Source organism: Euleptes europaea, chromosome 8 (genome assembly GCF_029931775.1).
Source record: "Euleptes europaea isolate rEulEur1 chromosome 8, rEulEur1.hap1, whole genome shotgun sequence".
Classification (NCBI taxonomy): domain Eukaryota; kingdom Metazoa; phylum Chordata; class Lepidosauria; order Squamata; family Sphaerodactylidae; genus Euleptes; species Euleptes europaea.
This window is the reverse complement of record NC_079319.1, coordinates 10,733,731-10,761,173: the sequence shown is the minus strand read 5'-3', so window position 1 is coordinate 10,761,173 and position 27,443 is coordinate 10,733,731. Positions and strand designations below refer to the sequence as shown.

General features: G+C 45.4%; 1 protein-coding gene across 1 annotated transcript in view; it reads left to right on the top strand.

Moving 5' to 3' along the window:
- Nucleotides 1–22,784, top strand: part of EFR3A (EFR3 homolog A) — a 59,760-nt gene extending 36,976 nt beyond the window's left edge. The window contains exons 10-23 of the mRNA XM_056854119.1: nt 224–388; nt 1,479–1,593; nt 3,516–3,567; nt 5,196–5,368; nt 8,973–9,048; nt 10,624–10,785; nt 12,063–12,194; nt 12,836–12,903; nt 14,528–14,655; nt 17,285–17,373; nt 18,355–18,403; nt 20,195–20,298; nt 21,506–21,555; nt 22,679–22,784. Coding sequence (XP_056710097.1) covers nt 224–388; nt 1,479–1,593; nt 3,516–3,567; nt 5,196–5,368; nt 8,973–9,048; nt 10,624–10,785; nt 12,063–12,194; nt 12,836–12,903; nt 14,528–14,655; nt 17,285–17,373; nt 18,355–18,403; nt 20,195–20,298; nt 21,506–21,555; nt 22,679–22,784 — 1,469 coding nt within the window. The remainder of the gene's footprint in view (nt 1–223; nt 389–1,478; nt 1,594–3,515; nt 3,568–5,195; nt 5,369–8,972; nt 9,049–10,623; nt 10,786–12,062; nt 12,195–12,835; nt 12,904–14,527; nt 14,656–17,284; nt 17,374–18,354; nt 18,404–20,194; nt 20,299–21,505; nt 21,556–22,678) is intronic.
- The last annotated feature ends 4,659 nt before the right edge of the window (nt 22,785–27,443 follow it).

The following is a 27,443-nucleotide window of genomic DNA, read 5'->3' as shown; positions in this document are numbered from 1 at the left end:
CTCCTCAAAGGTAAAGAAAAAGGGGGTATAAAAACCGACTTCTTCTTCTTCTCCAATCCTGGTCTATCACTCTGATCACTACCCTACACCTGCTCCTTAGAAGACTTGTTCTTCCTTTGATCCTTACCTCAAGACACTTTCCCCCCCGCCACCCGCATCCACTGCCTCTGATTCAACTTAAACATGAAAGAGTAGCAGTAACTGCTTTTTGGTTTCTCCGCAGGCCCGACCGTCTTAGAGGTTTTCAACACCTTGTTGAAGCATCTCCGTTTCAGTGTTGATTTTGAATTAAGTGCCCGGCGTAGCTCGGTGAACAGTGTCTCTTTCAGTACAAACGCCAAGGACAATGACGAGAGAATTGTCCAGAATGCTATCATCCAGACCATTGGTGAGTAATTTTGAGAAATAGTTGGGCTATCAAAAGTACAGAAGTTCATTTCGCATGGACTCCTGCCTTCTATACTAACTCCTGAAATCCAAATAGAGAATGCCAGAATCGCAGACTGCTTTCACCCCAAATGCTGACTGGTACTGAGGAAATCGATGGCTGTTGGTGACAGGGTGTCTAATAGTGATAGACATGAGAACATAAGAAAGGCCATGCTGGATCAGACCAAGGTCCATCAAGTCCAGCAGTCTGTTCACACAATGGCCAACCAAGCCCACAAACAAGACGACTGCAGCAGCACCATCCTGTTCCACAGCACCTAATATAATAGGCATGCTCCTCTGATCCTGAAGAGAATAGGTCTGCATCATGACTAGTATCCATTTATTTTGACTAATAGCCATGGATAGCCATCTCCTCCATGAACAGGTCCACTCCCCTCTTCAAGCCTTCCAAGTTGGCAGCCATCACCACATCACCTGGGGCAGAGAGTTCCACAGTTTAACTGTGCGTTGTGTGAAGAAATACTGCCTTTTATCTGCTTTGAATCTCTCACCCTCCAGCTTCAGCAGACGACCCCACGTTCTAGTATTATGAGAGAGGGAAAAAACTTCTCCCTGTCCACTCTCCATACTGTGCATAATTTTGTGTGTGTGTGTGTGTTAAGTGCCATCAAGTCGCTTCCGACTCATGGCGACCCTATGAATGAAAGTCCTCCAAAATGTCCTATCTTTGACAGCCTTGCTCAGATCTTGCAAATTGAAGACTGTGGCTTCCTTTATTGAGTCCATCCATCTCTTGTTGGGTCTTCCTCTTTTCCTGCTGCCCTCAACTTTTCCTAGCATGACTGTCTTTTCCAGCATAATTTTACAGACCTCTATCATGAAGCCAGCCATGATAATGAAATGACTGAAATGAAGGTGCAAGATTTTTGCACTGAACGTTTTGAAGTTGGCCATGAATGTAGTTTGTGAGAAGTTTCACTTCAGCTCTGGCGGGGAGAAGTTTTATTTTTAAAGAAGCATTGTTCCTTGATATTGATTTTTTAAATTATTATTATTATTTGCACAACTTTTCTTTTTTCACACAGGGTTCTTTGGAAGCAACCTTCCAGATTACCAGCGGTCGGAGATCATGATGTTCATAATGGGAAAAGTCCCTGTGCTGGGGTCAACCTTGCACACCCTGGAGACCAGCCAGCTGAGGTTTGTTCTGATTACATTGTATTGTAACTAGCAGAGCTTTGACTCTCGAAAGCTTAGACCCCGAAAATCTTGTTGGGTCTCTAAGATACTACCGGACTTGAATCTTCTACTGCAGACCAACACAGCTGCCTTCTGAAACTAAGTAATGGGGGGAAATTCACAGATATATGGTTTTGCTGCTAATGCATAGCAGACTCGGTGGGTGCCCCGTGGTATGCACAAAAGTCAGCTCCTGTGTAAGCAGGTTTGTGTGAACCATGGCCACGGATGGATACTTCATGGTGGAGCTTGCTAACCTTAGACCCTAATCATGATGCATACCTATTCTCTCCAGGATCAGAGGAGCATGCCTATTACATTAGGTGCTTTGGAACACAGGCAGGATAATGCTGCTGTGGTTGTCTTGTTTGTGGGCTTCCTAGAGGCACCTGGTTGGCCGCTGTGTCAACGGACTGTTGGACTTGATGGGCCTTGGTCTGATCCAGCAGGGCTTTTCTTATGTTCTTATGTACGTCTTTAAAAAAGAATATATGTATTATTTACGACAGATGACTCATTAGGCTGTTTTATGCCTGTATTTTTCCTGCCTTAAGCCTCATGGTTGCTTAACCAATTGAACAGCCTCCACAATAATTCATGAGGAAACCATCAATCCACAGAACAGGCCCTAACCAACTTCTACGGTGCCTGGAAAAAGCTTCAGTTGTCTGTAAAAATAGTTCTCCAGTCAGTCAAGGTTGTAAAAGTCTCTTTACTTAAGGCTCCATTGATTCTGTGGGTTTCAGAAAAAGGTCTCTTCCTTGGCGGAGTTGGGTCTATGTGGGCGCTTCTTCTAAAGTAGCTGAATAATTCAGAATTGTTCTGTACTAATTGAGTTTCAGAACAAGGGACAGAGCTGTGCCGAGAAAAATGACAGTGAATTAATTCAGATTAATTTTGTCCTAAGGGTGTAAAATGAACCCAGCAAGAAACAGTGTGTGTGCGGGGGGGGGGGGGGGAGTCTGCTAGACTTTGACAAATGCAAAAGATCAGTAGTGATATTTTTGAAAATTTTCCACTGGGCTGGATCTTACTTTCCATCGGTGCCAGAGGAACAGTAGAATCCTGTGACTTTATTTTCAGATACAATTAGGCTTGCTTACCCAGAATATTTTATCATCCCATTTATCTTCTTTAATGTGTACACCAGAGGAGCATAATGGAACCTCCATATTCAGGGGAAGCTTGTCTCTAAATATCAAAACATAAGAAAGGCTGTGCTAGATCAAACCAAGGTCCACCAAGTCCAGCAGTCTGTTCACACAGTGGTCAACCAGGTGCCTCCAGTTTGTGCCCCCAAACAAGACAACTGCAGCAGCACCATCCTGCCTGTGTTCCACAGCACCTAAGATAATGGGAATGCTCCTCTGATCCAGACGAGAATTGGTCTGCATCATGATGTATTTATTTTGATTAGTAGCCATGGATAGCCCTCTCCTCCATGAACATGTCCACTCCCCTCTTCAAGCCTTCCAAGTTGGCAGCCATCACCACATCCTGGGGCAGGGAGTGCCACAATTGAACTATCTATCTAGTCCAGCATTATCTTACACAGTGGCCAACCCCCAGATGCCAATTTCCTGATCTAAGTTGCCCCAACCAAGCTGCTTTTTGCTCTGCTGGGGAAAAGAGACAGACGTCTATTTGTATATGTTCTCCAGTGGGTCAAATAGCAGCTTCGGAGAAGGGAGAAATGGGGCAGAGGAAAGATGTCCACACTTGGACTTTTGCTGTCTGCTCTGAGTCTCCATATCCTACCTTGCATGTCAGTATTGCCAGAAAGAATGCTTTTTAGTGTTGTCCCCCATCTGTATACCTGTTATTATTTTTTTATTGTGAGAAATATCCACTCAACCTTTGCAATTTCTCCCCTTTGTTTTTAGTGATTTGGGAACCAGGCGGTTCCAGATTATGCTGCTGAGGTCATTGCTTATGGTAAGACTTCTAGTATGGAGATTTTCCTGAGAGTGGGGGGAGAGATTTTCTGACATGTTCAACAGTTAGAACTGGCAATTGTTACATATTATGGGAAATTTGCCTTCTCCATAGGTAGGGCTTCCCCTTACTGGAGGCTCTCCCTGTCTTTCACCCTCGCTCAGAGGAGAAATGGAATGAAAATGGGAGAGGAAAGCAGCACAGAAAAGTCACTTCCTATTTCAGAACATAAAGGCCCATTGTGATGCTCTAGGCAAAATCTTTGAAATCTTTGAAATTTTTAGGTTGTCATGATTCCGCTTCCTGTTTCAAAACTGGAAGTTGCTTCCAAAACGTCTTCGCCTCCCAATGCTGCCTGGGATTGCCTTGAGCAGTGGAGGCTAATCTGGTGAACTGGATTTGTTTCCCCACTCCTCCACATGAAGCCAGCTGGGTGACCTTGGGCTAGTCACACTCTCTCAGCCCCACCTACCTCCCAGGGTGTCTGTTGTGGGGAGGGGAAAGGAAGGTGATTGCAAGCCAGTTTGATTCTTCCTTAAGTGGTAGTGAAAGTCAGCATATAAAAGCCAACTCTTATTATTATTATTTTTATTTCTTTATTGTGGCTACGTGCAGCCAAAGGTATGTACAATGGCTTCCTGGCCAGAACCACCTACTGCTGCCACTGGGACCACTGAGTATGGTGGGTGAATTATGCACCTATAGGTAACCATCAGGAGGCTATAGTGGAGGCAGGAGGTTGCTGTCTTAGTGCTGATTTGCTCACCGCACTTGCTGGCCAGTCCGCAACCACAAAACTTACATGGCTGCAACTTCTTGCCTCCATTGTTACCTTCAGAAACCCTTAAAGACGGGCATCTTCCTCCCCCCTCGCTCGTTCTGCAGCTAGGGTTGCCAGGTCCCTCTTCGCCACCCTCTTCAATGCCATAGAATCCAATTGCCAAAGGAGCCATTTTATCCAGGGGAACTGATCTCTATCGGCTGGGGATCGGTTGTAATAGCAGGAGATCTCCAGCTAGTACCTGGAGGTTGGCAACCTTATCTACAGCACTGGGGTTCCTACAACAGAATTCACGTTATTGTTAGCTGCTGGATTAGTAAACAGCTTTGGAGGCTTGTAACTCTTCTGGACTTATTTGTAAGTAGGGTTGCCAACCTCCAGTGGTGAAGAGAGTCCTGGCAACCCTACTTATATCCCAATCTGAAGGTGGGAGGAATGTTGCAAAGATGGGAGTCAGGATGGTAAGATACAAAACCCACCACCTCCCAAGGAAGTAGGGTTGCCAACCCTCAGGTACTAGCTGGAGATTTCCCGCTATTACAACTGATCTCCAGGCGACAGAGATCAGTTCCCCTGGAGAAAATGGCCACTTTGGCAAATGGACTCTGTGGCATTGAAGTCCCTCCCCTCTCCAAACCCCACCCTCCTCAGGCTCCGCCGCCAACATCTCCAGGTATTTCCCAACCTGAAGTGGGCAATCCTATTTGTAAGGCTGGATTAGCTCTTACATTGTTTATGAGAGCTGCTGGGTTTTTTTTCTGTGTGCACAGAGCAAGATACTTGGTTGTGGGATGTGGCTGAAAGATTTCTTGGGTTTGCTTCAGACCTTCTTTTTGATGCCTACCAGGTGACTACTGGATACAGTGCTAAGACTATTTCTGCCGCTCTTCCACCTCCTTTTCTGGATCCTTTGCTGTCTCCTTCCCTCATGGATGACTGTGAGCTACGCCAACTGGTCCTGGAAATCCTGCATAACCTTATCGATCGGCATGATAACCGAGCAAAGCTCCGTGGCATCAGGTTAACCATTGAGTTTAGTGGGGCCTCAGATGATTTTTTCCTAATGCAAATAGCCATTTGACTTCAAGCCACTATATCACAGGAGTCTCTGGGATAGATGGCCATAGCTCAGTGGTACAGCATCTGTTTGGCATGCAGAAGGTCCCAGGTTCAATCCCAAGCATCTCCAGTTTAAGGGACTAGGCAGGTAGGTGATGTGAAAGACCCCTGCCTGAGACCCTGTAGAGCCACTGCCGGTTTGAGTAGACAGTGCTGACTTGGATGGATCAAGGGTCTGATTCAGTATAAGGCAGCATCAAGTATTCATGAAGGTGCAAGGAAGTGCCAACACACCTTTGTTTTGGGGAGGGGCTGTGGCTCAATGGTAGAGCATCTTCTTGGCATGCAGAAAGTCCCAGGTTCAATCCCTGGCATCCCCAGTTAAAGGGGCTAGGCAAGTAGGTGATGTGAATGACCTCTACCTGAGACCCTGGAGAGCCACTGCCAGTCTGAGTAAACAATACTGACTTTGATGGACCAAGGGTCTGATTCAGTAGAAGGCAGCTTCATGTGCATTCATGGCATCCCCCAAAGTAGACAAGTGTTGTGTGTAGCTGTATCAGACCAAGCAAAATCTAGAAAAGGGGTGTAGAACTCAATTGTTATGAGGGCCAGATACTTGGTCGGGCCGAGCCATGCCTCACTAGCCCAGATTGAGGGCTGGGCGGGGGGTTACCTCGGCTGGCTCGCGGTCTGGATAAGAGCTTTCAAGTGGGGGCAGATCCCTTTTACTAGGGCTAAACAAAATGGCTCAAAATGTTGTGCAAACGTTTGAATTCAGCAGAACGCTTTCTCAGGTTAAAAATAAAATTAAATGGAGGAGGGAAAAGAAGGTCAAGATCTAAATAGCCTGTCTTGACAGCCTCTGGCATCCGAAGCTGACAAGCTCACTGATTAATTGCTGTAGGTGTTAGATTCCAACACTTGCATTATGGGAAGAAGAAGCAAATTATGGAAGGTCATCTCATTTTAAAAAAAATACTAACCAAATACCCCAAAATTGTAATTTGGGGACCTCAACCTTTTTGAGCCTGTGGGCACATTTGAAATTTTCAGAAGAGGTGGCAAGTGCCACCCCAAAATGGCTTCTGTGGGAGGCAGACCCAAAACGGCTTCCACAGGAGGTGGAGCCAAACCAAAAATGGTTGCTGCAGGAGGCGGAGCCAAACATAATACATTCCTCCTCGCTTTGCGAAAGAATCACAGAAGGGGGTGAAGAGAAACAAAGAGAGGAAGGGAAGGGGGAATAAAAAGAAGGAAAGACTGAAAGCCCGGGTACTTACCTATCCTCCTATTGCAGCCATGGAAAACCCTTTCATTTGAATGAGGCAGCTGATAACCAGCCCTGCCTTACAGTGGCCGCACCCACTTTCTGAAAAGCCTGGCAGGTGCAAAGAGAAGTACTGGCAGGCATAGGGTTGCCAGGTCCCTTCTCTCCACCAGTGGGAGCTTTGCAGGGGCATGACTGGGGGCACGTGATACGCGTGCGCACCCTGCGCACCCTGCACAACACACCGGTGTCACTTCCAGGTTTACCTAGAAGCAACGCGGACGCTCTAGCAATCAAGATTGCTAGAGCATCCACGTTGCTTCTGGGAAAACCTGGAAGCGATATCGGGGCAGCGTGCAGGTGGCATGCGCGCACATCGCGAGCCTCCCCCTCTTTAGCCAGCCGACCCTCAGCTGGTCAGCAAGCAGCCCGGTGGATTGGCGAGCTTTTGCCCGCCCCCACCAAGCAATTGGTAAGCCTAGGCGGGCACCATAGCGTCCATGGGTGCCACATTGGGAAACCCTTGTGTAATTCATCTCTGCTCAGGCTGCCACTTACGATGTTCTTATAGCAGCTTGTACACTTCCGTAGATGGGAAAGGCTTGGAACACACTAATAGGGAGTCTTAACCCATCCTGTTGTGGTTTGATATCTTCCTGCTTCCCTTTTGCATATCTCATCTTCTCTGTCCTGGGAAAGGAAAGAAAGAAGAGGCTAAATTGAGGGATGGTCCTTATTGATCTTGGGTCCAGTCTAAAATGGATGCATATGGAGACCTCCCTGGCGTGGCTAACATCACGGCCATGACGAACCCAGTTTGGGTTAATTTTCTGGGTATCTGGCGATGAGGAAGGCCCAATATGAGATGGATTGACTTTGTTAAGAAAAAGCCTTTTATGCATGGCTGTTTCCCTTGCGTCACCCCTCCAACAACTTTGGGTTTTTGTTTTGATTATGCATTCCATTTCTGACCGTCAGAGGTCACCTCACTCTCCTCTGCGTTTCCCCACATTTTCCCCGCGCTTTCAAATTTGAGTTAAAACAGGCCCCTCAAAATGTGGGGAAACGCTGGGAGAGAGCGAGGCAACCTCTGATGGTCGGAAACGATGTGCACGATCAAAACAAAGACCCGAAGTCATTGGGGGGGTGACGACGAGGGAAACAGCCATGCATAAAAGTCCGAAGTCATGACCTTCCGTTTGCAAGATCTGACCAAGGATAGTAGGATGTTTCGGAGGTCATGTTTTGGAGTGACTTGACTGTGCGTGAACACATTCTGGCAAATAACCACCCATTATTTCTGGGGGAAACCATTGTCCATTTCTTCCTAAGCTCTTGCGCTGTCAACATCCCTGAAACATGGGACTTTCTTCTCCTGCTTCCTGTCATTTGAAGATTAGACGTTGTGGGTTTTTTGCTTTAGATGTTTTCCACATTGGCCATTTATGCGTGGCTGTTTCCTTGTGGTCACCCCGCTAACTTACTTCATGGCTTTGCTTTGATTATGCTTGCATTTTCTGACCGTCAGAGGTCGCCTTGCTCTCCCTGCGCGTTCTCGCATGTTTTGCCTGTGTTTTCTGGATTCGTGTTTAGCCAGCGTCCAGAAATTGCGGGGAAAACGAGAAAATGCTTGGGGAGAGTGGGGCAACCTCTGACAGTGAGAAAATGCAAGCATAATCAAAGCCACGAAGTAGTCAGCGGGGTGACCACAAGGAAACAGCCATGCATTAATGGCTATCGAACTTAAATAGTGAAGATGGACAACTGATCTTGCATCGGGGGGGGGGGGGGAATAACATAAAATAAAGCCGTTTAATCAACTGTTTTTTCCCCTTTAAAGTAGTTATTAATAACTTTCCTACAGCTTGCTGCATTTTATTGTGTCAACAAGACAAGCAACATTACAAGAAGGTAACAGTTGAAAGTGCCGGAGGATTCCATCTTCCAGCTGCGTTATCCTGAATGCTAAGCAGCTTGTCCCTGGTTTAATTAAGCTTGTAATTATATTTTTGTTTTATCCCAAACAATGCTGTACACAACATCAAATGAATATTCTTGTACCCGGCCACAATTACTTTAAGATTTCCTCCATTTAAAATAGAAAACCTACTGTCATGGTTAAACGTGGGTATAATTAAAATGGAAATCGCTTCCAGAATGCCTGAATAGATTAGCACATTTCGCAGTATGCTTCCCACTCCTGTGAAGTTGCTGGTTTACAAATTATTGTTATTAAAGTTGGGTGGGTTTTTTTAAAAAAAAAATAAACTAACAGGCCGCTCTGTCTCTGCCTAGAATAATACCTGATGTTTCAGATCTAAAGATAAAGCGAGACAAAATTTCAAAGCAAGATGTGAGCTTCATGAAAAAGGTAACAGCACCATGTACGGGCATATCTAAAGATGCTAAGTGGGATATTAAGGGCAACAATCTTAGTGATTTCCCTTAGTTTATTTAAATACTGACGCCAGGATCTCGGTTGCAAACATTCTGGGTGACCTTGGACTTGGGCCAGTCACACACACTCAGCGTCGACCCTGGCAAATATATAGAGGGGAGACCATCATGGAATACCAGGGTCATGTCGCGGAGGCAGGCAATGGCAAACCACCTCTGAACATCTCTTGCCTTGAAAACCCTATGGCAGGGGTGGGGAACCTTTTTCCTGCCAAGGGCCATTTGCTCATTTATAACATCATTCGGGGGCCATAACCAGGTGTAGATCTCGCAGGGGGGGAGAGGCTAGGGTTTCCTGGTTTCCAGCCACCACTTGGAGGTTGGCAACCACAGGGGAGGCCATGCAGAGAAGGCCTGGAGGGCACCCCGCTCCCCCTCCCAGGTGGGAGGGCAGCCAGCGGTGGGCCCCGAGCAAACATGTGAAAGAGATCTGGGAGTCTTAGTGGACCACAAACTGAACATGAGTCAACAGCTAAGAAGACCAATGCAATTCTGGGCTGCAACAATAGGAGTATTGTGTCTAGATCAAGGGAAGTAATACTACCACTGTATTCTGCATTGGTCAGACCTCACTTGGAATACTGTGTCCAGTTTTGGGCTCCACAATTTAAGAAGGATGTTGACAAGTTGGAGCGTGTCCAGAGGAGGGCGACCAGAATGGTCAAAGGTCTGGAATCCATGGCCTATGAGGAGAGACTTAGGGAGTTGGGTTTGTTTAGTTTGGAGAAGAGAAGGTTGAGGGGAGACATGATAGCCATATTTAAATATTTGAAGGGATGTCATGTTGATGAGGGAACTAGCTTGTTCTCTGTTGCTCCAAAAACTAGGACACGGAGTAATGGATTTAAACTAATAGAAAAGTGATTCCACCTAAACATTAGGAAGTACTTTCTGACGGTGAGGACTGTTCGTCGGTGGAATGTGCTGCCTCGGAGGGTGGTGGAGTCCCCGTCTTTGGAGGTCTTTAAGCAGAGGCTGGATGCCCATTTGTCAGGAGTGCTTTGATTGTGGTATCCTGCATGGTGGGGGGAGGGTTGGGGTCACTGGGGATGTGGGGAGAGGTAAACTTCCTGCATTGTGCAGGGGGTTGGACTAGATGACCCTGGTGGTCCCTTCCAACTCTATGATTCTAATCTGGTGAACTGGATTTGTTTCCCCACTCCTACACATGAAGCCAGCTGGGTGACCTTGGGCAAGTCACAGCTCTCTTAGAGCTCTCTCAGTCCCACTTACCTCACAGGGTGTCTGTTGTGGGGAGGGGAAGGGAAGGTCATTGTAAGCCGGTTTGATTCTTCCTTAAATGGCAGAGAAAGTCGGCATATAAAAACCAACTCTTCTTCTTCTAAAAGACAATCTCTATAATGATTAAAACATTCCCTAATTCTTCCTCAGTGGCTCCAGTAACACTTTCCAATGTTGACTTAGTTGCTTTCTATTTTGTAATGTTCCGCAAGTTTGAGATCAATCTCCTGCTTTCTGCTCTTTGTAGTGTGGCCAGCAGCTGTACAGGCATGTCTACTTGGGATGTAAAGAGGAAGACAATGTCCAGAAGAACTTTGAACTGCTGTACACGACCCTGGCCCTCATTACCATTGAATTAGCCAACGAAGAAGTGGTCATTGACCTCATCAGAGTGGCGATAGCATTGCAGGTAGGGATTGGGAGACTGTCTAGTTGAGTTTGGGAACAGAATCCATATTGCAAAGATTTTGATCTTGCAGCCAGATTTCTCGTCCACAAGTTTACTGTCCATGCTCAGATTTCAGTACCTGGTGCATAATTTTATGTCTTGAGAACCTTTCCTTTATTTTTTTCCAAAAAGATTTACCCTGCCTTCTACTCCGGTCAAGGCGGCTGGCATCAAAAAACAGAGTCAAAACCCAATTTTTGGAAACAGAATTATAAAACTAAGCAATAATTGAAAGATTGGGATTATCCTTCCAATACACAACTCCTCTGTCCACTAGTAAAAAGCAGATGGTGTTATTCTAGATGTGCCTTACAAAATACCACAGTCTTGCATACCCAACAAAGGGTGCCTTCTGAACCATCCATGGTAGCCTGTTCCATAACACCAGTGCCTCCATAGAGAAAGCAAGAGACTTCATTGAAGAAATCTGCACATGGTGCATGAAGAGATTCACTCAAAATAGTTGAGTGGATCTCAGCTGGCGCAAGACCATGCAAAGCTGTCGATGATAGCACATTTTGAAGGTCATGAATTCATAGGGTCGCCATAAGTCAGAAGCGACTTGGTGACACATAACACTCACAATCTGGTGCATGGGTCCCTCATTTCTCCAACAAGTTTCTAAGGCATGTTCCACTCAGTACAACTTACTGCATTTCATATGGTGACCTTGTATCTGGCAAGAGAACTTGCCACATGTGTTGATCACCAATCCTTCAGTGCTCCTTTCCACTGATGAAAGGTTGAAAATCTAAAATTGTTCATGCCCTAGGATTAAAGATTTAAGAGCCTGAGAGCTTCAATTTCATATCTTGCAACTAGGGGTGTGTGCCTATTTTTTTCGGTATTTTTCGTTCATGTTTATTAAACCTGAAAATTTTCAAAAAATCTGGAAAAGAATTCAACATTATTCAGGTCTGCTTTTTCAGCCCCCTAGTTTTTTGCTGCCATTTTTGCCAGTTGAAAGGAACCCTGAAAATTAATGTAAGTTTTTTTTTTTCTACTGGCAAAAATGGTAGCAAAAAAAGAGGGGGCTGAAAAAGCAGACCCGAATAATGCTGATTTTTTTTTTCTGAATTTTTCTGGAAAAGGTATTTTTCAGGGTTTTGTTTAATTCGGGATATCGATAATGCACAGTCCTACTTGCAACCCCTCATAATTCTGCACATTTTCTGAGCAATGAACAGTGTCAGGATTTTAAACAAATGACTTGGTTCTCTTTTTATTTTTAATGGAAGGATATCGCGATCCTTAATGAAGACAACTTGCCAATGTTCCATCGTTGTAGTGTGATGGCAGTGGGCGCGGCGTACCTCAACTTCCTGAGCCAAATGATTGCCGTTCCTGCTTTCTGCCAGCATATTAGTAAGGTACAACAACCTCTTCAGAATCTTATGTGGGCAAGGGCAGAACCTGCCACTGTATTTTGGCAAAAGCAAAATCCAAAGCAAATGTTCAGGATGGGCGCATAGGGCGTGGTGATCATATTTTTGGAGAGCAGACTAGTTCTACAACATTTTTGAACAGCTTTGTATTTCCTGCATTTACCATTTTCTGTGTGCAGGGTTCTTCTTCAACTAGTGCACAGGAATGTGTGTACGCTCAAAAAATAATCTTGATTTTGTCATATGATGCTATCAGGTTGGACTTTGTAGTGTTTTGTTAATCCACGTGTGAGCATCGGTAAGACAGAGAAGGGGGAAGGTTCGAATGAGCAGAAGGAACCAAACGCTGCAATTCCAGAATTAATTGTGGCCATTCTCTTAGTTATACCAGGATGAGTGAAATGCAGCAAAGAGAAATTCTGGACACTTGCGGGAATGTGGCAGGAAATCTGCTCAGCCTTTCTGACCGTGAATTGGTTAAGGGAAAGTGCACCTCTTGTCTGAACAAGTTGCTGGCGTATTTCTCCATTTGCAAATCTATAGAGATTGTGAGACAAGATGCAAATCAAGAACACATGGTCAATGTGCTTTATTCAGGTCCACTTGGTTTTCTGTTTGCATTGTAGGTCATTGAAACCAGAACGTTAGAAGCCCCATACTTTTTACCAGAAACTATTTTCAGAGAGAAGTGCAGGTATGTGACTCCTTTAAATTGGTATGTTAAGCATTTTCTTCCAACAAGCTTGTGTCCCAAAGCAGGAAACAATGTTTAGATAACAGATTTGTCTGGACTTCTAAACCTAATGGATTGGATCCAGGAAGCTGTAACCCAAAAGAGTTCATAGAACAGATCTATCCCCCTTCCCTCACCCCCCCCAATCTTCCCAAGTTGTACCTGAGGGTTGAGTAACCCTTCAAAACCAAATGTGTGTGTGCCTATCTGTCTGTCTGTCTGTCTGTCTATCGTGTTTGTGTGTGTGTATATGGATGGATGGATAGATGGATAGAGTGTAGATATATATACACACACACACCATTAAGTCACAGTCGACTTATGGCAACCCCTGGTGGGGTTTTCAAGACCAGTGGTTAACAGAGGGGGTTTGCCATTGCCTTCCTCTGCAGAGTCTTCCTTGGAGGTCTCCCTCCAAGTACCAATCCTGCTTAGCTTCTGAAATGTGACAAGATAAGGCTATACCGTACCATTCCACATCCCATAGGTATACATTACATACATATAATATAAATAACAGAGTGGGCTGGGATCTACAGAACATTTTTAGATGCAATATATATAGATATAGATATAGATATATATCACACATACTCACACACTGTTAAGTCACAGATGACTTATGACAACCCCTGGTGGGGTTTTCAAGACGAGTGGTTAAGCAGAGGGGGTTTGCCATTGCCTTCCTCCAACGTGCTCCCCTAGGGAGATTATTATTTTCTTTTTTAAAATCACAGGCAGCCCAGAATGCTTTAGGAATTAAGTTTTTAAAACCAATGAGAGGGAGGAGAGACATTAAGGGTGCTGCTGTTCCAGAAAGTGCCTAGGCACATAGTCGCAGCTATCCTGGGATCCTTATCCCATGTAACCAGAGAAAATAATATTAAAATAATCTTAGACATGTCCACACCCTATTACGAAGATATTCTCTAGGGAAGTAGACAAATTCACAGACAATAGACCCATCAGAAGTGAAATGGAACCTCCATCTTCAGGGGCAGTAATCCCAGAATTCCAGTTCTGTGTGCCACTGACAGGGGAGTCTTCGGCTTCCATGTCCTGCCTTCCAGGGCCTCCTGATTGTCCCATTCTTGAAATGGCATGCTGGATTAGATGGGCCATTGGCCTGATCCACCACAGTCGTTTTTATTTTAGGCTGCTTTTGAATTTTGAGTTGGTAACCCAGCTGGGAAACTAAAAAGGGCCTTAAAAATCAAATCAGAGGTATAAAGCATGTGGAGGTCCAAGTGTGGTGTTAAAAGCATACGTTGTTTGAGAATTATAAAAATAGTTTGAATAACTATTTTTCAACTTTAATTTATCATCTACAGCCAACATTTCTAAATATGCCATGGCTGGACTTAGTTATTTATATACCGATCACGAATTATTCATTGCTAATTAATAATAAAGGAATAAAGGAAGCCACAGCCCTCAGTTTGCAAGATCTGAGCAAGGCTGTCAAGGATAGGACATTTTGGAGGACTTTCATTCATAGGGTCGCCATGAGTCGGAAGCGACTTGACGGCACTTAACACACACACACGCACACAATTAATTAATCATGGCTCAATTTGTCTTTCAGCCTCCCAAAGTCTCTCGAGAAAGAAGAGACCAACTTGTTTTTCCTGACCAACCAAATGGCCGAATCGTTGGGCGGCAGCGGCTACTGTGTGGAGAGACTCTCGGTGCCATACGTTCCACTCGTGACAGGTATTTGACCTTTCACCTGTTGCTTTACCTGTTTAAGGTACCTGAGGCTGAATTACATAGAATAATGCGCTCTACCATCATACCGGCAGGAGCATCTTCTGAGAGGCAGATGGCGCTGCCTCTCTTCGTATCTCGCTTGTCAGCTTCCATACCGAGTTGCTGAAAAAATATTTCCGGCGTAAGTTCTCACTGGACCTGACCTGGATAGCCCAGGCTAGCCCGATCTCGTCAGATCTCGGAAGCAAAGCAGGGTGGGCCCTGGTCAGTACTTGGATGGGAGACCACCAAGAAAGTCCAGGGTCGCTATGCAGAGGCAGGCAACAGCCAACTACCTCTGAATATCTCTTGCCTTGAAAACCCTACGGGGTAGCGACTTGATGGCGCTTCCCAGCACCACCACCAAGTTCTCACTGGGGTGGTATATTTGCATCGCGGAGGGTGATCGTTACATATGGTGGAAAAGTTGAATTCCCTACATGTAGGAAAGCTAATGTCTCAGGGAGAAAGGCTTGGCTAGAACTCCTTTCCTTGACATTTAGGGCCACACTTATAATGGCATTCTTGGGGACGTCACCGCCATTTTAAAGTGGTTTTGAAATGCTGCAACAGCCCGAGCCTTATTGGGCCTGAGGTGCGGTTCTCTTGTCTCTTCCCTCTTGCATTTTCAAGTCCTGAAAACAGCCACGTGGGTGGGGGGGTGACTGTTTCGGTACTTCGGGAGGGGGGCAAAAGGACCTCAGTCCACTACACTGCAGTCCCGATAAGGATCAGGCCCTCACAGAATTGTTAAATCACCTTCAAATGGTGACGGCCTCCTTGTGGTGTCCATGAGGATGCCATCACAGCTCGTTTGGCCCCTAGTTTTCTATGGACTTTTCCTCATTCCTTGCTTGTAAGCTGATGTTTCTTGGGGCGGGGGTGTTTGGTTCCAGTGTTTTGCTCCCTCTAGTGGTCGATTCGATATCACACAACATATCTCCCCGGAGATTTATTATGCCTGATATAAACCTGTGGGATATTGAATCCACCATTAGAGGGAGTAAAACACATGCAGAACTGGGGGGGGGGAGGCAGAGAAACAGGAACTTAGAAACAAGGAAAATGAGAATGTGGAAAAGCCCTTTGTGGAGGTGATTTTTATACGGAGGAGTATTTGGTCTTGTAATCCTCCTGCCACTCCCCATACATAAATTGACCACTTCAGAAAGAACTGGGCTTTAAGTGCACAATAATTCCACTGACTTAGCAGGGTATGTGTTGACTGAGCCTGGGAACAGGACAGCTGTCGAGGCCTGCCCTGGCTATGTCACCCATTTGGTCCATTTTACTAGCTGCTTTGTAAGGCACTTCTGCACCACCCCTGGACCGTTGCTTACACATTGTCTCAGATCCTACACAGCCCTAGGGCTGGCATCCTGATCCATGCTCCAGACCCAGAACATTTGGATCTAGTACCAGCACTTCAGTCTGGGAGGCATTTTGGCACACGCTGACTATTGCACTTTCGATCCAATTTGCAACTGGATTTTGCTGTGCGAAGTGGGAAAATCCACTTGCAAACGTTGGCTAAAGTGCATTGAAAGTGGGTGGCAAGTTTAAACATCCAGACACATGCGCAGTGGTGGGTGGTTCGAATTCTTCTGTCTCAAATCCACGGATGGGCTGCTGCTCTCTCTCCTTCTCAACATGCAAAATGAGTGGCAAAAGAGCTGCCATTCGTGAACCAAACACAAGTCCAGACACCTTTGGGGGACATGCAGTCCTTGGGATCCTGGTCAAAATCTTTTCGACTAGCCCCCCAGTTTTCTAACTTGCAGCTGGGTCTTCTGCATAAAGCATTCTTTTCTTTTTTCTGTCCTTCGGTACCTCTTGAAATTTAGCTCTATTTCGATGCCGCAGAAAGCCTCATAAGCGCAGGCGCAAGTCGAAAGGTAACTTTTGAACCACGGCTGCTTCTCCTCATCGTAGCTTTCCCCTCTCATGGGTAGGATCCCTAGACAGCCTGATACGCTGTAGGAAGATAGGAAGTGAACAGTGTCTGCCTTTCGTTTCCTGCTACGTTCCTGTGCCATACAGCTGTAGCTGTATTCCTTGTTCTATCTTCAGCCTACTCTTACTGCTTGCATTGAGCTCCTTTGTACATTTCCTACAGCTTCTGCACATTTGGACTGTTGCCCTTCCTCCCTAAAGGGTTACCAGTCTTGGGTTGGGTTAACTTGGGTTGTCGATGCCTAACCCAGTTTCAAATGAATGAGTTCAGCCCAGGATCCACTTGGTTCTGGAAGGAAGCCACTCTAGTTAGGTTCGAATCCAGTCATACCTTAGAGATAACAGGATTTTCAGGGTATGAGGTTTACAAGAACCAAGTGAATTGGCTGAATTCAGTAACACCAACATGTAGTAAACCTTCCCCTCTGAAAAATCAGGGGGTGCAGGGGACAGAATCTTTAAAATTTTCTTTCCGGGAACTGATGTTTACAGTCCCAAATGGGGCAACCCGAATCGGTCACACACACATTTCTGACATGATGGAGCACGAACAAGAGCTAGATACTGAAATCTATTGGGCTCACTTCCGTTTTGATGAACAGGGACATAAAATGATGTTGTCGTTGTTCTCCTTGTTCAGATGAGGACAGGCTGTCACGGAGGAGAAGTCTGGTGGATACTTTATCCATCCAGGTAGACATTCTGCCTGGCTGCAATCTTCAAGAAAAGGTATCTATAACTTCTGCATTAATGAAAACAGGTTTAATTTTAGTACTTTCTTCAGGTTTTCAATTTATGTCCTTTGGGGAATAATCTTTTCTACATCAACATATCTGCTGAAGAACGCTGTGGCTGGGATCCACCCATTCTGCTTAGCCAAGTTGGAAGCTTTCCTCTGATGGAAGGGGATCTCCTGGCTGTTTCCATTGGAGCAGGACTTTAAAATGACATTTTAAAGAATCTTGGGTTCCGCAAGAGGTTCTTGTGTCAGGGGAAGATTCCTTGCACTGTAAGAAAGTACCACTGCTTGTGAAACAAGTCTGTGAGATTCAGCCTTTGGTCTGGTGCTGGAAAACACAGCAAAAACAATAGAGGGCATTTCAGAGTCATTTCAGAGTCCATGGCTGTCAACAGACCGATCTTTCACAGATTCTTTTAAGGGCACAGAGAAAGGCCTACGTGGGCCATTTATGCATAGCTATTTCCTCACGGTCACCCCACCAACTTATTCAGGACTTTGCTTTGATTATGCATGCATCTTCCGACTGTCAGAGGTCGTCTGGCTCTCCTCGGGCATTTCCGCGTGTTTTCCCTGCATTTTTCCAGTTGCTGGCTAAACACGAATCTAGGAAACGCTGGCAAAGTGTGTGGAAATGCAGGTGGGGGGGGGAGAGGGAGAGAGGTGACCTCTGGCGGTCAGAAAATGCAAGCATAATCAAAGCAAAGCCCCGAAGTAGTTGATAGGGTGACCACGAGGAAACAGCCATGCATAAACGGCCATGGAGAAAGGAACAATGAGGAACAGGAGTCTGACTCAAACTTGCAAATCTATAGCATTGATTGTTTGATTTAATAAAAAAACAGTTATTCATGACAATTTGTTCAGAAGACCCTTTTCAGGAGGAAGGCATAAGCGAGACCCTTGAGATGAACTGCAGCTGGTTTTGACTCGGAATGCTTCAACAACTTCAACGTTATTTTGTTTTTTAGGTGAACAGTACAGAAGAGATCACCTTTGAAACCCTGAAGAAGGCAATAGGTAAGGTTGGTTGCCTTTCTGTAGCTATGAAACCGCTGACAGGCCTCTGTGTGACAGAAAAAATGACACGGTAGACTGTGCTGACTTTGCGTCCTGAAGATAAAAAGGGAGGCCAAGGCCGATGGTGCAAAATAAAATAAAAACATTTTTTATTATGCAGTTAAAATTCCCAGTGCATTTCGCCAAGAGGCTTGTCCAGGGGAATCTGTTAGTCTTTGCAGTGATTCTGATCTTATATTCCCTTTGGAGAATCTCTGCAAGACTAACAGGTTACCTCGAAGAAGCCTGTTGGCGAAACGCACAGGGAATTTGGGGGATTTTCACTAAGTAATAAAATATATTTTTATTTTATTTTGCACCATCAGCCTTGGCCTTGGTCTTCTTTTTTATGTCCTAGTGACTGGTGGGCCCCTTTTATTTCTCCTTTGTATCTTGAAGGCCAACCAGAGAGCCAGTGTGGTGTAGTGGTTAAGAGCGGTGGTTTGGAGCGGTGGACTCTAATTTGGAGAACCGGGTTCGATTCCCCACTCCTCCACATGAGTGGCGGATGCTAATATGGTGAAGCTGGTTGGTTTCCCCACTCCTACACGTGAAGCCAACTGGGTGACCTTGGGCTAGTCACACTCTCTCAGCCACACCTACCTCACAGGGCGACTGTAGTGGGGAGGGGAGGGGAAGGTGATTGTAAGCCGGTCTGATTCTTTCTTAAGTGGCAGAGAAAGTTGGCATATAAAAACCCACTCTTCTTCTTCAGATGCAACCATGACAGAGGCCTATGTCTACACTGCAAAACTGTATTGTTTTGATCCCTGTTTAACTGTCATGGCTTCTCCCCAAAGACTCCTGGGAAGTTCAGTCAGAATGGCAAGCATGCTGAGAAAAGCTGTCATCACAGGACGGCAGCGGCGTACGCAGTTCTCTCATTGTGTCCTCACAACAACTCTGTGAAGTAATGTTCGAGTCCTGCAGCACCTTAAAGAGCAACAAAATTTCCAGGGTGTGAACTTTGAAGAGTTAAAGCTGCCTTCATCAGGTATCTGATGAAGGGAGCTCTGACTCTCCAAAACTTGTACCCTGGAAATCTTGTTGCTCTTTAAGGTGCTGCAGGACTCAAATCTTGCTCTTCTACTGTGTTCCAAACCCATGGAGAGGGGCCATGGCTCAGTGGTAGAGCATCTGCTTGGCATGCAGAAGGTCCCAGGTTCAATCCCCGGCATCTCCAGTTAAAGGGACTACGCAAGTAGGTGATGTGAAAGACCTCTGCCTGAGACCCTGGAGAGCCACTGCCGGTCTGAGTAGACAATACTGACTTTAATGGACCAAGGGTCTGATTCAGTATAAGGCAGCTTCATGTGTTCATGTGTACCCACCTGAACAACCCTTGAGGTAAGTTACAATGACTGAGAGAGAGACCAGCCCGAGGTCACCCAGTGAGCTTCGTGGCCACATGGGTATTGGAACCCAGGTCTCCCAGATCTTCCACAATGCTCTAACCACTACACCCAACTGACCATCAGCTGCGGTATTCTCTTGTTTTAACTTGAGTGGTAAAGTACCTTATTTCTGCATTCGTATCTCCATTTCCAACTAGTGATAATGTGGTTCCAAGCAGAGGTAAATTACTTCACATCTTGTGTTTTTTACATCTTACTGCTTTGGTAAAGGGAGGAAAAGGCTTCTGCCCCCCTTTGCTTTGCCCTCTTCATTCTGGTTTCTGTTTCTCTTATTCTGATTGCTCTTATTATGTGACTTTCCTGTGTATTTTCTTTTTAAAAAAATGTCTTTCAATAGACAGCAATGCTCTTGAGGAACAAGAGAAGGAAAAGCAGCGGTTGGTGATAGAAAAATTCCAGAAGGCTCCTTTTGAAGAAATTGCAGCACAGTGTGAAACTAAAGTGAGTACCTGTATTGTGAACCATAATCCACTGGTTCAAGTGTAACTTGCAAGTTTTAACAGCTCCAAGTTCTAACCAAAAAACATTTATTCAAGAAGTTCTACAGAGTGGGTTGCTCTATGCCACATTTCCATTGCATAGACGCTTCCGCCATTTTCCCAAGGATACTTTGGGTGCCAAAGTCTTCGTGGTGGTGGAAAGCGCAGTCAGGTTGCAGCTAATTTATGGCGATCGCATGGGGTTTTGAAGGCAAGAGACGAACAGAGGTGGTTTGCCATTGCCTGACTGTGTGGGGCACCCCTGGACTTCCTTGGTGGTCTCCACCATCTTCAAGTACTTGAAGGGCTGTCATCTTCAAGTAGAGGAGGGTGCTGAGTTGTTTTCTGTTGCCCCAGAAGGTCAGACCAGAACCAACGGGTTGAAATTAAATCAAAAGAGTTTCAATCTAGACATTAGGAAGAATTTTCTAACAGAGCTGTTCCTCAGTGGAACAGGTTTCCTTCGGAGGTGGTAAGCGCTCCTTCCCTGGAGGTTTTTAAGCAGAGGCTGGATGGCCATCTGTCAGCAATGGTGATTCTATGACCCTAGGCAGATCATGAGAGGGAGGGCATCTTGGCCATCTTCTGGGCATGGAGTAGGGGTCACTGGGGGTGTGGGGGGGGGAGGTAGTTGTGAATTTCCTGCATTGTGCAGGGGGTTGGACTAGATGACCCTGGTGGTCCCTTCCAACTCTATGATTCTATTCTATGATTCCCATCCAAATACTAACCAGGGCCGAACCTGCTTAGCTTTTGAAATCTGATGAGATCGTGCTAGCCTGGACCATCCAGGTCAGGGCAAAAGTCTTACTATTGTGGACTTGTGCTCTTAGATTAGCTCTCCCAAACATGTTGTCAGAAAAGACCCAGGGCAAAAACGCATGGTCGCTTTAGCCTCCTTTGTTCCCTGTTTCAACCAGGATTCAGCCAGGATCGAACGCACGTTCGGCAAAAACGCATACGTTCAATCCTGGCTGAATCCTGGCTGAAACAGGGAATAAAGAAGGATAAAGCGACCGTGTGTTTTTGCCCCCAGACAGCAAAACCAAGTGCAATAGAAGACAGTTCCAGTAGAGCAAACTTACTGTTGTCCAGTATTAGATGGCCAGAAGGGGTACCATTTGGTTATCCGGTATCTCTCTGAAATGTTTCATCTTTCCATTTTGCAGGCGAACCTGCTTCATGAGAGGCTGACAGAGATATTGGAGCGCACTGTTCGGTAAGACTTTGAGGACAAAAGAGTTACTGAAAATACGTACAGCTTAGTGGGCTGTTGCGGTTTCCTAGAGGTTTAACTTTTTTGTCACATTAGAAAAAAGTTTAGACTAATTTTGGCTGCCCTCCTATACATGCTTACCAGGAAGGAAGTCCCATTAAAATTAGTAGGGCTTACTTCCTGGTAAACAAGCTTGCTCACAATGTATTTATTTACTTACTTCATTTATACCCCGCCTTTCTCCCTAATGGGAACCCAAAGCAACTTAATATGGTTCTCCTTGCCTCAATTTTTATCCTTACAACAACCTTATGAGACAGTTTAATCTGAGTCTGTGTGACTGTCCAAAGGTCACTGAGCAAATTTCAGTGGGGATTTGAACCTGGGTCTCCCAGATCCTAGTCTGAGCCTCTATCTGCTACACCACACTCCCACACTATAATGTACACTACAGTGTACAGGAGCAATTAAAGGTGATAACTTTGCAGAGTGGCTCAACGGTAGAGCATCTACTTGGCATGCAGAAAGTTCCAGATGCAATCCCCGGCATCTCCCGTTTGAAAGGATCAGATGGTAGAAGAAGAAGAAGAAGAGTTGGTTTTTATATGCCGCCTTTCTCTACTACTTAAGGGAGAATCAAACCAGCTTACAATCACCTTCCCCTCCCCACAACAGACACCCTGTGAGGTAGGTGGGGCTGAGAGAGCTCTAAGAGAGCTGTGGCTAGCCCAAGGTCACCCAGCTGGCTTCATGTGGAGGAGTGATTGTAAGCCGTTTTGATTCTTCCTTAAGTGGTAAAGAAAGTTGGCTGGAAAAAAAAAGCAACTCTTCTTCTTCTAAGCTCTTTTCTAGGGTGGCACATTCCGTTCATTGGAAGGCCAAGCTTGAGTTTTACCATTGCTCCTCTTGAACTGTGAAAGAATATCTCCAATGTTCTCCTAAGGCTGAATAACGCAAGGGGGTCAAAGGAAATGATACAAGCAGCTAATTTGTCTGCCATTTGGGGATTTCTCCAGAGCCCACTTCTGCACGCCGCTTCGAGGGCAAACATTTTAAACCAAAATAAATAGAAATGCCAGTGCATGGTAAAGCTGAGAAATAATACGTTGTCTCTCCTCTTCTGTAGGCCCCCTCCGAGTCCCTCCGGAACCACTACAATCACCGCCGGCCATGTTCATTACCAATCCATTCCAGTCTACGAGATGAAGCTTCCAGATCTTTGTGTGTATTGAGTGTCCTCTGTAGTAGTCAAAAAGGGTTTCCAGTTTCTGGATATATCTATTTTTTTCCATTTAACTTAATGGAGTTTTCTGCCTTCAGCAGATAATATTTTATTTTACACCCCAAATGCACACCGTTGTCTTTAAAATAACTGACCTTTGTTGCTGGCCAGTTTTGCGTATTGTATTTTAGTATTTGCTTGTTTTGGACTTCTTGTATTTTAAAAATCATGATTTTTTTTTGTTACATGTGGAATATGTATATTTTTCAAAATATTTTTCCCTCCTACAGAGCACAGGAGGCTCTTTGTTCATGTAGACTGATGTTTCTGTGGAATGTGACTCTTCTTTGCAAATGGACACTGTGAGCTTTTTTACTAGCGACTTGAAGTTTAAGGCCAAATCTACGTGACAGCTGCATTCCGACAGCAAGCTTGACCATGGTTGAGTTAAAATGTGTACAAACCCAGCATGTTGCCAAGCTGTTTTCTCTCTGCTGCCTTCTCGCACAGGAAAATGTTTCCAGCAATGTGATCCTAACCAGAATTTAGTGCAGCAATCTTGGAAGTGACAGCAGTAGCTCTAGGAATTGCCAGAAACTCTGTGGTTTACCATAAAGTTTCCAGCGATTCCTAGAGCTACCGCCCACCTTTTCTGTGTTTTCCTCCCAAAGCGATGTCATCATGCTCATGACACCAGTGAGTTTTAAAAATTTTAATTGTTTAATTTTTAATTTTTTTCTCCTGCTGCTGTTTGAACCATCAGTGGGAATGCAAGGCAGGGGCTTCACAGCCACAACAAAATGCATCCTACCCGTAGGATGCAGTTCACAGCATGTGCTATGAGCTTCCAATGCTAACTTTCTCAATGGGAGCTCAGTACCTGTGGTGGACTCAGTTCAGTTTTTATTCTCCCCCACAGGCCATTCTCTTCTACTCTACTTGCTTATGGTGGACTCTTTTTTCCCACCATTGCTGGCTGTTGGAGGGATTTGTCTTCTATACACAGAACTGGCTGATGGTCAGTAGTGTTTTGATTGAGGGACTTCCACTGGAAGCTTGGAAACGTGCAATGTTTTTCCATGTCTAAAGGGACATAGTTTCGTACAGATTGTGATTTTAATAACACAGAGTATTTTGATAAAGTCTTTTGAATAGTTAAGGAGAAAGGAAGTTATATATTTGATAAAGCAAGAAACCCAGTAAAAGCATATGGAAGGGATTGTTTAATACATGCTAATCTATGAAACGGGAAGCAGAAGAGTATATTGTGCAAAGTGTTTCCATGCTGTTGAGTGGTTGACAAACCCATATGACTGTAAAAAAAATCTATTTATTTATTTATTCATTCATTCATTTGTCTATTTATTTTCGGCTTAGGATGTTAATTGTAGTTTAGCAAATAGCCTCTTCTAAGTCCTCGTGTTGTATGAGATTCAATAACTGAGCTAAATTTCATAGGATCCTATATGTGGTATAAACACATTAACTGTACAAAGAATGCTTTTTGGGGTTAGTGCTACTATGAAGTGTCATTGCTTAAAAATTAACAATTAGGAGTGACCTAGCCCTTACATGTCAATGAAGAAGGAATTGTAGCACAGTGATTTTACTTGCCTGGTTCAAAGACTATGGTCGTTTATGCATGGGAGTTTTACCTGAGGTTCGTTCACTGGACTAACACTTTCCTATTGGGAATCTATGCGCCAGCTGTCTCCAAACTCAAATCAAGTCCCCTCCCTTTTAAATGCTGCTTTGTAATTGGCTTACTTTGTAGAGCTTACTGTGAGAGAAAATTCCACCCCCAAAAAAACCCAATTGCTGCATAAAAAAGCATTTTAAGAATAGAAAAACAAAAAAACAGAGCAATCTGAAATGAGGGGAGGGAGAAATCCAAGCCTCGGTTTTAAAAAGCCTTTCTTCTGCTCAGAAAAAGCGCCCAGGAAACAAGGAGCATTTGAATCCCCGCTTCTTGACACACTGCTTTGTAACTGGCTATGAGAGAAACCAAGCTTGCATGTCCCGCGCTTTGCATTATGCACGGGGGATTTCACCAAGGCTGAGATCAGGGTAGAGGGAAGAAACTGGTTAACAGAAGAACGGGAAGGTCCAGGATTTGTGACGACTGGCAGTGAGGTCATCCCTAGTGAACAGAAAACCCATGCATAACTCCAAGGAACAACCAAGACAGTCCGGGGGCAAACATGAGTGAAAGGACCCATGTGTGAACAACCTATGACCAGGATCCAAAAGCATGGTGGGTGTTTGTCAACTTACCCTACCAGCCACACCCCCTTGTGTAGGATTCCTCTCCAAAGGTTTCCCAGCCATGTAAAAAAACAATATGTGAGGCTGCAACAGGGCCCTGAAATCCACACAAAGTGCACCCAAAATGCTTTGGATCCTGAGCTGGGATTGCCAACCTCCAGCTGGGGCCTGGAGATCTTTCAGAATTGCAGTTCATCTCCAGACTACAGAGATCAGTTCCCCCAGGGAAAATAGTTTCAGACAGTAGCCCTGTTGGTCCGCAGTAGACCAGCTAGAGAAAAGTCCAGTAGCACCTTAGAGGCCAACAAGATTTTGGGGGGTATAAGCTTTCAAGAGTCAAAGCTCCCTTCGTCAGTTACCCGGAGAAAATGGCAACTTTGGAGGGGGGCCACTATGGCATTATGACCTGCTGTGGTCCCTCCCCGCCCAAGCCCCACCTTCCCCAGGCTCCACCCCCAAATCACCAGAAATTTCCAAATCCAGAGCTGGCAACCCCAATCCCGGCCGATATCTACCAGGACTGATCTTCAGACAGTGCAGACCTATGCCGTTTTGCATACTTGTTTAGGGTTGCCAACCTCCAGGTGGGGCCTGGAGAGCTCCTGGAATTACAGTGGATCTCCAGCTATCAGTTCCCCTGGAGAAAATGGCTGGGTTGGAGGGTGGACTCTGCGGCATCAGGCCCCTGTTGAACTCCTTCTCCTCCCCAAACTCCACCTTCCCCAAACTTTGCCCCCAAACCCCCAGGAATTTTCCAAGTTAGAGTTGGCAACGTTACTATTCTTGGTAGTTTGGAAGCTGCTTTAGAAATGGCATTGGAATTGTGGTATTATTCACCTTGAAGCAATTGTGCATTTATTAGCAAGGTAGCTATTGTCATAACTGCACTGGAGATAGAGGATTGATCTCTGTCCCCTGGAGATCAGTTGTAATAGCGGGAGATCTCCAGGCACCACCTGGAGGTTGGCAACCCTATCTCACTCCCAAACAGGGGCTGCAGTCGATACAATGGTAGGTCAGCAGGGGAGCGGCCAACGGGGGGGGGAGGTTGCTGGCCCCAAAAAGCTGCTGCCTGGGGCACCTGCCTCAGGTTGCCTCATTGTGGAACCGGCCCCACTCGAAACTTGCTTTACTGGGGGGTTTAGCGTTTTAATCTTCTGCTGCTTCTGCAATCCCCAGGGCCAGGGTCTGAACCCGTGTAGCTTTTCTGCTTCAGTCACGTCTCTAGCTTTCTAACTCTCAGAGAAAATCGTTGTACCGAAACATGAATAATGCTGTCATTCCCATGCTGTGAAATTGTCCGGTTGTCCAAAGTTTTTTTTTTTTTTTAATTATGGCTAGTTTCTCTCTTTCACGGTCACATTTTCTTCGCTTTACTAATGAACTTTTTAGTTGTCGCTGCAAAATTTAGCCCACACTTCGTGTAATCTTCTGTATTTAAGAAAATAAAGACCAATGGAAACACCCAATGCTTGTTGCATATAACTTTCTCGATTGTTTCCTTCAATGGCTGCGCTAAGTGGGAGAGCCTGGGTGGTTTTTTCGGCATGCTCTCTCTCTCCTCCACGTGCGGATTTTGCCATTACTGTAGAAATATTTGCCTCTAAAGTGTGGCAGTAAATAGATCTGAAGTAGAGGGAGGAATTCTCCATGAGCTCTGGTGCCAAGAGGGTGCCTATTCACACAGAATCCATTATGAACTTAAGTCCGAGTACCCTTTAACACGTAACTGGAAATGTATTTACTCTATTTATACCCTGGCCTTCCCACCAATGGGGAGGCTAAGTGACTTACATGGTTCTCTTTCCCATCTTATCCTCACAACAACCCTGTGAGGTAGGCTAGAGTAAGAGTGGGTGACCTGCCCAAGGTCATCCAGCACACTAGAATGAAGCATGTCTTCTTCATGCAACTAGCCAGTCTTGGCTTCCTTTTACCTCAGTGGAGGAGGAAGAGCTTCAGGCGAGCACAGGAAGCCTCGTTTCTATATCCATAAGGAATACCCATTCAGAAACAATCCATCTTGCGACCTCCCAGATTGGTGTAGTGGTTAAGAGCGGTGGCTTGGAGCGGTGGAGAACCGGGCTTGATTCCCCCACTCCTCCACATGAGCGGCGGAGGCTAATCTGGTGAACTGGGTTGGTTTCCCCACTCCTACGCACGAAGCCAGCGGGGTGACCTTGGGCTAGTCACAGCTCTCTCAGCCCCACGTACATCACAGGGTGTCTGTTGTGGGGAGGGGGAGGGAAGGTGATTGTAGGGGAAGGGAAGGCAACCGTAAGGAAGGTTTGATTCTTCCTTAAGTGATAGAGAAAGTTGGCATATAAAAACCAAGGCCCCGGTGTCAGCTGAGCCAGAGGGGCCATGATTCTGACTCCATAGAAGGCAGGTATCCTGTAAGTAT